At 38.8% G+C, this 12,568-nt stretch overlaps 1 protein-coding gene across 1 annotated transcript in view; it reads left to right on the plus strand.

The window, feature by feature from the left end:
* The window catches only part of TLK1 (tousled like kinase 1), a 164,296-nt gene that overhangs the window by 136,741 nt on the left and 14,987 nt on the right, over nt 1-12,568 (plus strand). Inside the window, 4 exon segments of the mRNA XM_049773535.1 lie at nt 799-896; nt 5,271-5,352; nt 12,299-12,390; nt 12,478-12,567. Of these exon segments, the coding sequence (XP_049629492.1) occupies nt 799-896; nt 5,271-5,352; nt 12,299-12,390; nt 12,478-12,567 (362 nt within the window).

Raw genomic sequence — 12,568 nt, forward strand, 5'->3', positions numbered from 1 at the left:
TCAGGGATTACTCCTGGCTGTCTGCTCAGAAATAGCTCCTGGCAGGCACGGGGGACCATATGGGACACCTGGATTCGAACCAACCACCTTTGGTCCTGGATCAGCCGCTTGCAAGGCAAACGCCTCTGTGCTATCTCTCCGGGCCCTATGTGTGTATTTTTGTTTATACCAATTATTGTAAAGTTATGAATAGTCTTTCTTTTCATCATCTTTTAACTATTATAAAATGTCCTTTTGTGAGCGGGCACCACAACTGGCAGCACTCAGGGCTTCTTGCTCAGAAATAAGTCCTGGCAGGCCCAGGGGATCATATAGGATGTTGGGGATCAAACCGGGATCAGTCCTGGGTCAGCCACATAAAGGCAAACATCCTACTCACTGTGCTATCGCTCCAGCCCCTGTTTATTTATATAGAAACCTATTCCCACTTAAATTTTGTATAGAACAAAAATAAATTTTTCTGCCCGTTTTGAGTTTTTTTTTTTTTGAGTGTTTTGAGTTTCAGACTACCTTGCATTTTCTTTAGCCTTAGACATTATAAAAATAGATTTCTTGTACTACAAGAATAAAAAACTCAGCATCTCATTAGGTATAGCTTTTTCTGTGTAGGATGATTTCTTGAAATAGACTTTTGCCATATGTCTTTCCATCTTTCAGGCATTGAAAAGAGCGCTTCGGTCTTTTAACTTCATGATATTTTATATGCACTATTCTTTTCATCACTGGGGGGTGTGATGCATGGGTAAAAAGACCATCTTTATATCACAAATAAATTGAATCCCCTCACTTCATTTTCAGGAAGAAGCAGAAATTCAGGCAGAACTTGAACGTTTGGAAAGAGTCAGAAATCTTCATATTCGAGAGCTCAAAAGAATAAACAATGAAGATAATTCTCAGTAAGTTGTGCTTTACCGTTTTGCATGATAAAAGTTTTATCTCATGCTATAGTGTGCCAAGCTTTTGGCTACTTCATTTATGTAGAAAGAAACTTGAGTCCTTCCCACATACTGCCTGGTCTCTGACAACCTCATCACCTCATCTCATATCTTCCCTCACTTGTAAGTTGTTTAACTGTCACTATTAAAATGTCAGGATCATTCCCTTCTTAGAGCTTTGGTGCTTGCCTTTTTTTTCTAATTGAAGTGTTCCTTCTATATATATATAAATATATACTCTATCACACTTGTTAGAAAAGCTATCCTATGGCTACCATATTTAAATCAGTAGCCCTTTTTTCATTCCATTTCTTTTTTTAGTATCCTTACCTTGCTTTATTTGTTTCTTAATATTTATTGCTCTTTGAAGTTATTAATTTATTTTTAGTTAAATATTATCTGTCCCCTTGCACTAGGCTATGATCTGCTTAAGGATGTTGTAGTTTCATTTTGGGAAGCCACACCTGACAGTACTTGGGACTGTTCCATCTCTATTTAGAGGACCATGGAATGCGGAACCTGAGATTCTAAACTCATGCTTCAGCACTTTGGGATATCTTTGCTGGCTTAGGACCTAGTTTTGTTCTTGATGTATCCTCAGAACCTAAACTAGTACCTAGTACTTGATGACATGCAATGAATAGTTGTTGCCTGAATAATATGAAGGTATCAGTAGAGGAGGAGGAATTATTGAACTAAATAGATTATATTCAGTCATGTATTCAACATCATGCAGTAGACAAGAAAAAGAAGTACAAATAAAAGTGTCTGTAATTTTGTGTTGTAAAAATAATTGCCAAAATGGTCAGTCACATGCAAAAAAAAAGCTTTTTGCACATCTATATTCATTGCAATGCTATTTACAATAGCAAGAATCTGAAAATAATCCAGATGCCTGACAACAGATGAGTGGCTAAAGAAACTGGTTCAATTTACACAATGGAATACTATGCAGCTGTCAGGAAAAATGAAGTCATGAAATTTTTCTATACAAGGATGGACATGGAAACTATTCTGCTGAGTGAAATAATAAGTCAAAGGGAGAGAGATAAACATAGAATAGTCTCACTCATCTGTGAGATTTAAGAAAAATAAAAGACATTATTGTAATAATACCCGGAGACAAGAGAGATGAGGGCTGGAAGGACTGGCCATAATATGAATCTTACCACAAAGGGTGGTGAGTGCAGTTAGACAAATAATTACACTAACAACTATTATAATAATGGTAGTAAGTGAGAGAAATAGAATACCAGGCAGGGGATTGGGGAGGATGGTGATGGGGGTGGTGATTGGTGATGGGAAGGCTACAATGATGAAGGGAGGGTATTCTTCTTTATGACTAAAACCCAACTACATTCATGTTTGTAAGTATGGTGCTTAAATAAGATATTCAATATACGGGCCTGGAGAGATAGCACAGCGGCATTTGCCTTGCAAGCAGCCGATCCAGGACCAAAGGTGGTTGGTTCGAATCCCGGTGTCCCATATGGTCCCCCGTGCCTGCCAGGAGCTATTTCTGAGCAGACAGCCAGAAGTAACCCCTGAGCACCGCCGGGTGTGACCCAAAAACCAAAAAAAAAAAAAAAAAAAAAAGATATTCAGTATACAGAAAAAAGGAAAAATATATATTAAAGGCTATATAAGTTTAAACAAGTGAAAATACATAACTGCTGGTGGTAACTTAAGAAGTTGTAAGAGTGGCTAGAGAGAGAGAGCTCAGTAGTTGGGCATTTGCCTTGCATGCAGCTGACTCAAGACAGACCTTGGTTCAGTATGGAACCTCGGAGTCCCATATGGTCCCCCAAGCCAGAAACGACTTTTGAGCTCAAACCCAGGAATAACCCCTGAGCCCACCGGCTGTGGCCCAAAACAACAACTGGTTGTTAGAGGAGCCAGAGCAAAAGCACACAGTGAGTAGGGCATTTGCCTTGCATATGGCCAACCCAGGTTCTATCCTCAGCATCCCATATGGTCCCCCGAGCCTGTTTGGAGTGATTTCTGAGTGTAGAACCAGCAGTAACCCCTGAGCTGCCAAGTTGGCCCAAAATAGAAAAAAAAAAGTTGTTATTAGAAATTGAACAAGAGGGGCTGGAGAGATAGCACAGCGGCATTTGCTTTGCATGCAGCCGACCCAGGACCTAAGATGGTTGGTTCGAATCCCAGCGTCTCATATGGTCCCCTGTGCCTGCCAGAGCTATTTCTGAGCAGATAGCCAGGAGTAACCCTTGAGCACTGCCGGGTGTGGCCCAAAAATCAAAAAAAAAAAAAAAATTAAAGTATATTTACTTGTAATTGATGACAGGAAAGCTGTTTACCCTTTTAAGATTTGTCATTTAATAACTGGCCTATTAGAATTTAAAGTGACCAGTGTCAACTGTGAGAAATAAATGGGTCTTGCTTAAAAATACCCATTTCTGATATTTGCCTAGAGTTTACGGATAGATTATGATGTATAAAGTGAATGAGATTATTAGATTATGATGTATAAAGTGAATGAGATTATATGATTATGAAATGACCTAAATTTTTTGTTGTTGTTTTTTGGTATTTTTTTGGGTTACACCCGGCAGTGTTCAGGGGTTACTGCTGGCTTCACGCTCAGAAATCGCTCCTGGCAGGCTCGGGGGACCATATGGGATGCCGGGATTCGAACCAATGACCTTCTGCATGAAAGGCAAATGACTTACTTCCATGCTATCTCTCCGGCCCCATGAAATGACCTAAATTTTTACCTGATTTCAAATGCTCTAATAAAGTATATAAGATATCAATAATCTACATTTGGTTATTCTTAGAATATTTTAGGGGATCAAACCGTGGTCCATCCTAGGTCAGCCACGTGCAAGGCAAATGTCCTACCGCAGCGCCACCACTCCAGCCCCTGGATACACCTTTTAATCCAATTAAAAACTTAGAATTGGGGCCTGAGCGATAGCACATTGGTAGGGCGTTTTTGCCTTGCACATGCTGGCTCAGGATGGACCTCAGTTCAATCCCTAGCATCCCGTATGGTCCCCAAGCCAGGAGCAATTTCTGAGGGCATAGTCGGGAGTAACCCCTGATTGTCACCGGGTGTGGCCCAAAAATCAAAAAAAAAATTAAATTAAATAAAATACTTAGAATTGTTACAATATTGTAATTTTGTTTATTGAGGTGGGCCTCATAAGGCAATGCTAAAGGGTTTCTGACAGCAATGTGTAAGGGACTTTTTAGGTCCCAGGACATCAAAGTCAACTGAGAATGTCTTAACCCCTTTAATTTTGTAAAGCAAAAATCTCTTTACTTGTAATTTCAAGAAAAACTTAACTTACCAAAGTTTTGGTAAATTAGTTTAAGTGTTATATATTCCCATCAATATTTTTAAAACCATCATTAATTTTTCAGTAGTGTACTATTGAAGTTAACCCGTTTCTTATAAGCTCTGCTGTGTACCAGATGTTAAATTAATATTAATAGGCATTAAGTAGTAGTAGTGTCTGATTGATTGGGAACTTGTTTAGGGTTTATTTTTTCCTAATAAGGAATTTTAGAAGTCCTAGGTGTTAACTTATAATCAATATGACTGTCATTTTACAAATTTAACTATTTCTTATCTTCTTTCAGAATTATAAATTCTTGATTAACCATAGTTCCCAATATAAAATGTTTACAAGGGAAGTAATTCTTGCTGAATAGATATAGGACTTTATACACATTTATCAACTACTTTAATTGGTCATTGATCATGGATTTTTAGCTATTAAAGTTTTGTGAATGCAGGGTGTTATCTAAAGTCATGGAGGTAGGGGCCGGAGAGATAGCATGAAGGTAAGTTGTTTGCCTTTTATGCAGAAGGTCATTGGTTCAAATCCCGGCATCCCATATGGTCCCCTGAGCGCTGCTGGGTGTGACCCAAAAAAACAAAAAAAAATAAAATACTTAAGAGTGAAAACTGTACTTTATTCTATCTACCTCACAAGGTTCTTCTAAATAGCAAGATAAAATAAATTAAATGGAACATGTGAAAAAAAATAAAGTCATGGAGGTAGAGAAAGAAAAATAGGGAGGGGCCAGAGCAATAGCACAGTGGGTAGGGTGTCAGCCTTATATGCAGCTGACCCTGGTTCTTTCCCTGGCATTCCATATGGTCCCCAAGCCTGCCAGGGATGATTTCTGAGGGCAGAGCCAAGAGTAACATCCGAGCACTGGTAAGTGTGGCCTAAAAACAAAAGAAAGAAAAGTGAGGAGTGGAATTTGAAATTTGTACTGATTTAGAAAAAAATTGAAACTTGATTGTAAGGAACTTTTTTGTGTGTGTTCATCTTCCCTGTGTTTTTGTTTTCCCCCTTTAAGGTTCAAAGATCACCCAACGCTAAATGAAAGATATTTATTACTTCATCTGCTTGGTAGAGGTGGCTTTAGTGAAGTATATAAGGTAATGTAAATTTTTGATACTAATACAGCACAGATATAAGTACATTATAAAGAAGTATTTATCTTTGTGTATTGGTTTTATTGTTTTCCTTTATTTTATGTTTTATTACTGGAAAATTGTGTGGCTTGTGTAGATAGATCAACATCTATCTTATCATATTTCCAAAGTCTAAAGCTATCTACACCTGCCTACTCAACCTATAATTGTCACCTATTCACCATACAAATCAAGATAGGCAGGGAGACATTTAATAGAATACATTTCTAAAAAGATTACACTCTGGTCACTGTTAACATGTACTGAATTGACCCTAATTTCTGCCTTCTGAGGTTGGAGGGAGGGAGGGGTGCCAGGGGTCAAAGTTAGGTCTAATTCATACATGCAAAGTGTACTCTCCACTACAAATTTCTGATTTAAGGCCAGAGTTTTGTAAATGCATATGTAGAAATTTTTACTTGTGTTCATTATTTTTAGAGCTTGCTTTTTTTCTTTCAGTTGCCTCTTTCTTCCCAGTCATTAAATAATGTAGTTCCTGAGTTCTCTCATCATCCTACATTTTCCATTTCAAGTGACTCTCTTCTCATTCATAGCATCTATTTGCTTTTATCCCCTGGTAAATAATATCTATAGCTATAGTTAGATAGAACTATAGATAGCCCATGCTTTGCTCAGCACTCCGTATCTGCTTATATATATGACTCAATTTACTTGTCTTCAGCCCCTGCAAATTCATATCTGAAATAGAACTATCTTCCTCCTTTTGTGGGAGCAGGAGGAGTAGAGGGGAAAGATGGCACAACTAGCAGTTCTCAGGAGCTTAAAGGACCAGATGCTGTGTCAGGGCTTAAACCTAGGTCTGCTGCTATCTTTCCCTCTGTCCTATCTCTTTGGTCCCAACACCCTCCCTTTATTAAAAAACCCCTTCCTTGGGGCCAGAGAGATAATATAGAAAGTAAGACATATGTGTATTAACTGCTGCATCTTCAATCCTGGTTCAAATCCCCAGCACCACATTCAGTACCCTGAGTGCTGCCAGGGGTCATTCCTGAGCATAGAAGCAAGAATAGTCTCTAAACTCAGCCAGGTGTGGCCTAATCTCATCTCCCCCTATCCCCACCCCCCAAAAAAAATAAAAACCACCTTACCTCTTAAACTGCTGCCTACTCAATTCAATATTGTCATTCTTCTTCCTATTCATGTGAAAAACTGAAGCCATCCTTTACTTTACCTTCCCATTGTTTCTCCCACCCCACCCCCCAGCACTTTGAGCTTCTGGTGCCTGCTTGTTATTAACGTCATATTATGCTCTCCTGAATCCAGTTATAACCATCTCTTCTGTCTCATGGCTCAAGGCCTCATTTCTTGTTCACATTGCTGCCCCAGCCCCTCCTAAGTTATACTTTCTTTGTGGTATAGAATTTCTCCATTTTATATATACGTACACATATATATATTATTTATATATATATATATATATATATATATATATATATATATATATATATATATATATAAAATGCTGTAGCAAGTGACTTTTCATATAAAAGGCAATCTGTTTATCTCACAACCCTGCTTTATAAACCTCAGTAGCTTCCCATTTTCTCTTTAGTAGGATGAAGTCATTGAAATCTTGAGTCTAGCTTTTATTGAGGGCTTTCCTGTTGCCTGCCCTTTTAAGCTCTTTGTGACAATTTGTGCTTTACTATGTATCAGAATAGTTAGTGGATAAGAATTTGGGCTATGGGTTTGAATTCTGACTAATCATGACTCATATGCCACCCTTTGCCTACTGTCTTCCTCTAGGGCCGGTAATATATCCCAGAATCATTATGCTTAGTTGAACTACCACATTTCACTGCATAATCATCACAGATGTGCCAAAATTTTTGCCAATTAGTGGGGTGTGACCCTTACGTGAAGCACTTTTCTTGTGTGCCAGTATTACTTTAAAATGAGGCGCAGTGCTTATGTGGTAAAAATAATTTACTGGTAAATCACATCAGTGCTTAGTAAATTAAGGTCATCAGATTATTATTAGAATTTCTCCTTGTTCAGTGAGTCAAGGATAATGACTTCTTGGTTTGCTGAAAATATATCCTGGATCCTAGTTTTCACTCTGAAAATTGCAGAATTTTAACTCAGAGAACTTTGAGTTCTGATCTTCATTCACCAGTATCTTCTTTTTGATTGCTTGGACAAGCTTTAGGCAACATGCACCTCACCTTACATGACTTGACATCAGACTTGATCTTTGAGCTCTTTTCCCAGTTGTTCTTTTTCTCATTCTAATGGTAGTTTATCCTCAAGCACATAATGTTTTACCTATATAGCAGAAAAGATCATTAATAGCTCACAATTGAACTGGAAGGGAAAAAAATTCATAGGCTTGTTAACCTATGAATAATTTCCATTTTTTAAAAAAAGGTTTGGTGGTAATTAATAATTAATAATCACCTCTCCCTTTACCTTAGTTGAGTTAGTTTTGATTTTTACTATTTCCTTATACCCAGCCAGTAATTATTTCACTTGACTAATCACCTCAATTAATAGCTTTCATGACAAGCCTTTGCCCTATTAGTATTTTATTATCTGCAACCCACAGCTAAGACTTAAAGAAATGACTTATATAGAAATTACAAAATGCAGAGGCTTGGAAAAAGATATGGTCCAGAGGATTAGGCATTTTCCCTGAATGTGGTGGACCTAGAATCAACCCCAGAACAACCCCAAAATAGAACAAGCAGTTTTTGTCCTAAGGACTTGAACCTCAGTGCCAATATAAACACCACAACATCATACATACATACATACATCATACATACATACATACATACATACATACATACATACATACATACATACACTGAAATAGCTTGCTCCAACCCTTTTAAATCACCCTCATGGTTTCCCAGTTTAGGAACAAAGCAGGTGATAAGACAGAAAAATAGACCTTATGCCAAACTACAATTGTTTCTAAATGCTTTTGTATCACCTTTATACAAAGGTTTATTGCCACTAATCTTGGGGGATAGATATGTCATATAATTATTATGACCAATAAGCACAGATTAATTTTTAGTAAAAAAAAAAAGTAACTTGTTTATTTTTTTATTTACCATTTTGTTTCATCCTTTTTTCTTTCTTCTTTTTGGAGGTGGAGGTTGTTTTGTTTTTTGGGTCTCACCCGAAACAAAAAATGGTGCTCAATGGTTACTCCCGGCTCTGTGCTCAGAAGTCGCTCCTGGCAGGCTCGGGGGACCATATGGGATGCCAGGATTTGGGCCGGGGTCCATCCTTTGTTGACCATGTGCAAGGCAAATAAATGCCTTACTGCTGTGCTATCTCTCCAGCCCCTCATTCTCTTATTTTTTTTTCCCAAATGAAGCTTCATTTTATTTGGTGGGGCCACATGTTGCAATGCTCAGGGCTTACTCTTTCCTCTTCTCTTACTCCTGGCTGGGTTTATGGGATTGTATGGGGTACCGGGGATCAAAACCAGGTTGGCTGCATACCCACAGGTTGGCAAGCCTTACCCACAGCACTCTCTGGCCCCTAGTCTGTTTCTTACACTTAATTTTTAGTGTAACTTTTACTATTTATATAGTAAATATGGATTATGTGTTATTCTAAATACTTTCTGCTTCACCCATTTTTAAAATTACTTTATTTAAACACCGTGTTTTTACCAAGCTGTTCAAGCTGTTCATAATACAGTTTTTCCTGGCATTCAATCCCACCACCATTGTAACTTTCCCTCTACCATTACACCTCTACACCAACTTCCTACCTACCACCAACCCTTCCTTGATAGGCACAAAATATTTTATAGTACTTGTTCCAACTAAATGGTAATGGAATTATTCTTTTTAAGTTTTAGTAAAAGAAAATAGAATACAAAAGCAATGGAATTAAAGTCATTGCCTAAGGTTTTAGTGGGCTGAGGTTGGTGCTAGAAGAGCCTTCTGTGCTACTGTAAAGCACACTGAGCTTGGTGATCTTCTATGCAGTGATCCCATCATATTTATGATGATCATACTGGACTGACAACTAGTATGAAATTTTGAGGTGTCACGCAGTCACATGTAACTAAGTGGCCCAGGATCTGATGTGAAATGAATTTGGTGTGTTGGCAGTTTGATAAGGTTCAGTTGTGGAGCTGGGCTGTTTCTGTCCCAAGTGTGACTACAGGCTGCCATGTCTTCAAGTAGAAAGGGGAATTTGCCTATCCCCATTCCAAGAAGGCGCCAGAGTTTTCAGTGGGAAACATCAGTGGCCTTCATTTTCTTTATGAACTTAGTAGCTTGAGTATCTTAGTACTTATATCTTAGTACTTTTTCTGATAGTAAGATGGAGAAGAGACGAGGGAACTGTTAGGTTTCAAGGCAGAGATTGCTTCACCCATTTAGCTCTCTCAGCAAACAAGATGTTATTAAATGAGGCCAAGCCTGTGATAAGGGTTTTTATACAGAATTGGGAGCCAGAGCGATAGCGCGGTTGTAGGGCGTTTGCCTTGCACACAGCTGACCCAGGATGGAACTTGGTTCAATCTCCAGCGTCCTATCTGGTCCCTGAGTCAAGAGCGATTTCTGAGCGCATAGCCAAGAGTAACCCATGAGTGTCACCGGGTGTGGTTCTCTTCTCCCCCCCCCCCAAAAAAAAGGGAAAAAAGAGTTGGTTGTTTTGTTTTGTTTTGTTTTTCTTGTGGTTTTTGTGTCACCCCTTTTAGCGCTCAGGGATTACTCCTGACTCTGTGCTCAGAAATTCCCCCTGGCAGGCTCAGGGGACCATATGGGATGCCGGAATTCAAACCACTGTCCTGCCAGCAAGGCAAACGCCCTACCACTGTGCTATCTCTCCAGCCCCAGTTTTTTGAGTTGTGTGTATGTGTGTGTGTGTGTGTTTGGTTTTTGGTTTTTGGGTCACATCCGGCAGCGCTTAGGAGTTACTCCTGGCTCTGGTCAGAAGTCGCTCCTGGCAGGCACAGGGGGACCATATGGGATGCTGGAATTCCAACCACCGTCTGTTCGAATCAGCTGCGTGCAAGGCAAATGCCCTACAGCTGTGCTATCTCTCCAGCCCTGAAAAAAGTTTTATATAGAATCAATCAGCTAAAAAGTTTATCTGACTCCAAAGTGAATATTCTTAATTAATGTACTATATTATTTTTATATTTATATTATTTTTTAACTTTATGATTTTATAGTTTCATAACAAAATAGATCCTCATGGTACTCTTGCCACTGCTTATTTACCACTACTCTTTCACTACTGCTTGTTTTTAGGTTAAATTGATTTGGGAGTTAGGGAAAGGGAAAGACAAGTTATATATTACATTAGATAAAAGGTTTATTTTAGGATCTAAAACAATAGTACAGCAGAAATGATACTTGTCTTGCAGTCAGCTGACCTGGAATAATTCCCGGTATCCCATACGATCCTCCAAGCTCCACTAGGAGTAATTTCTGAGTGCAGAGTCAGAAATAATCTTTGTGTATCTCCAGGTGTAGCCCAAAAACCAAACAAAACCAAAAATGTTTATTTTAGGTGTGATATGATTTGATCTATGCTTATGCAATTTAACAAGTTTAAAATTTTCTTAATGTTGTGAATTTGTTTTCAAAGAAGTTGGGGGATATGGGGAGTTAAAATATTTAAAAAAATGGCTTGCTTTGTCCAACTCACAAATGAAACATTGCAGCCATCTGTTTTTCAGGATGCTTACTACTGTTGCCAGTAATAGAGAGGAGCTGGTCCATGTTGAAAACAAATAATAATTCTGTTTTATTGTAATCCAACACTGTTTATATTTGAATGTAAAAATTCAGATAAAGAATTTCTCTGATTTAACATCATGGAATGTGCATCTTTCTGTTAATAAATGTCATGGAACATATATAATCCTAGCAGATATGATCACCAAATTTTGTTTATTTTATTCCAGACTACAACAAAAGCAGTCAAACATGGCTCTTAAGACAAAAATATCTGAGGGGGGGGAGAGAGAGAGAGAGGGAGGGAGGGAGAGAGAGAGAGAGAGAGAGAGAGAGAGAGAGAGAGAGAGAGAGAGAGAGAGAGAGTCAGTCACAGGCAGGGGAAAGGACAGAGAAGAGGTTAGGAGGTAAATTGGGTTATTAGTGGCAGAAAATGTGTACTGGTATAGGGATGGTAAATGTATCTTACAGTAATTCAATTAAACTATTTATTAAAAAAATAAATAACTGGGGGCTGGAGAGATAGCATGGAGGTAAGGCATTTGCCTTGCATGCAGAAGGACAATAGTTCGAATCCGGCATCTCACATAGTCCTCTGGTCGTGCCAGGAGCGATTTCTGAGCGTAGTGCCAGGAGTAACCCCCTGAGTGCTGCCAGATGTGACCAAAAAACAAACAAACAAAAACACTGGGATCGGGGCCGGGTAGGTGGCGCTGGAGGTAAGGTGTCTGCCTTGCAAGCGCTAGCCAAGGAAGGACCGCGGTTCGATCCCCCGGCGTCCCATATGGTCCCCCCAAGCCAGGGGCGATTTCTGAGCACATAGCCAGGAGTAACCCCTGAGCGTCAAACGGGTGTGGCCCAAAAAAAAACAAAAAAAACCAACAACAACAAAAAAAAAACACTGGGGTCAGGAGCAGAGGCACAGAGCAGTAAGGTATCTGCCTTGCTATCACCGGGTGTGGCCCCCCCCAAAAAAAAAAACCTATGAAAATAAAATTTCAGAACTAATTTTAAAAATCTCTTAAGCTCTTTTTTTTTTAACTCTTTAAAATGGTTTATTATGATTCTGTAGTATTCGATACTGTTAATAATGGTTTCTCACATATATAATGTCAACACTGCAACCACAACCAGTGTACCCACTCTCTTTCCCAAGAAGTCCAGTCTCCCCATTTTTATCTCTTAAGCTCTTCAGTTGATCTTTGGTCCTATCTCTTCTATTTCTTAAATCCTAGGCTTTTGACCTTTATGAGCAAAGGTATGCGGCTGTGAAAATACATCAACTTAATAAAAGCTGGAGAGATGAGAAGAAGGAAAACTACCACAAGTAAATATTACTGCTTTATGGTCTTTATCAATTTGAAGAGATGCATTTCAGTAGCCCAACGAGAATTAACAGGCTCTCTTTCCGCAGGCATGCCTGTAGAGAATATAGAATACACAAGGAACTGGATCACCCCAGAATAGTCAAGCTCTATGATTATTTTTCCTTGGATACAGACACG

The sequence above is a fragment of the Suncus etruscus genome, chromosome 5, assembly GCF_024139225.1.
Source record: "Suncus etruscus isolate mSunEtr1 chromosome 5, mSunEtr1.pri.cur, whole genome shotgun sequence".
In the NCBI taxonomy this organism is placed as follows: domain Eukaryota; kingdom Metazoa; phylum Chordata; class Mammalia; order Eulipotyphla; family Soricidae; genus Suncus; species Suncus etruscus.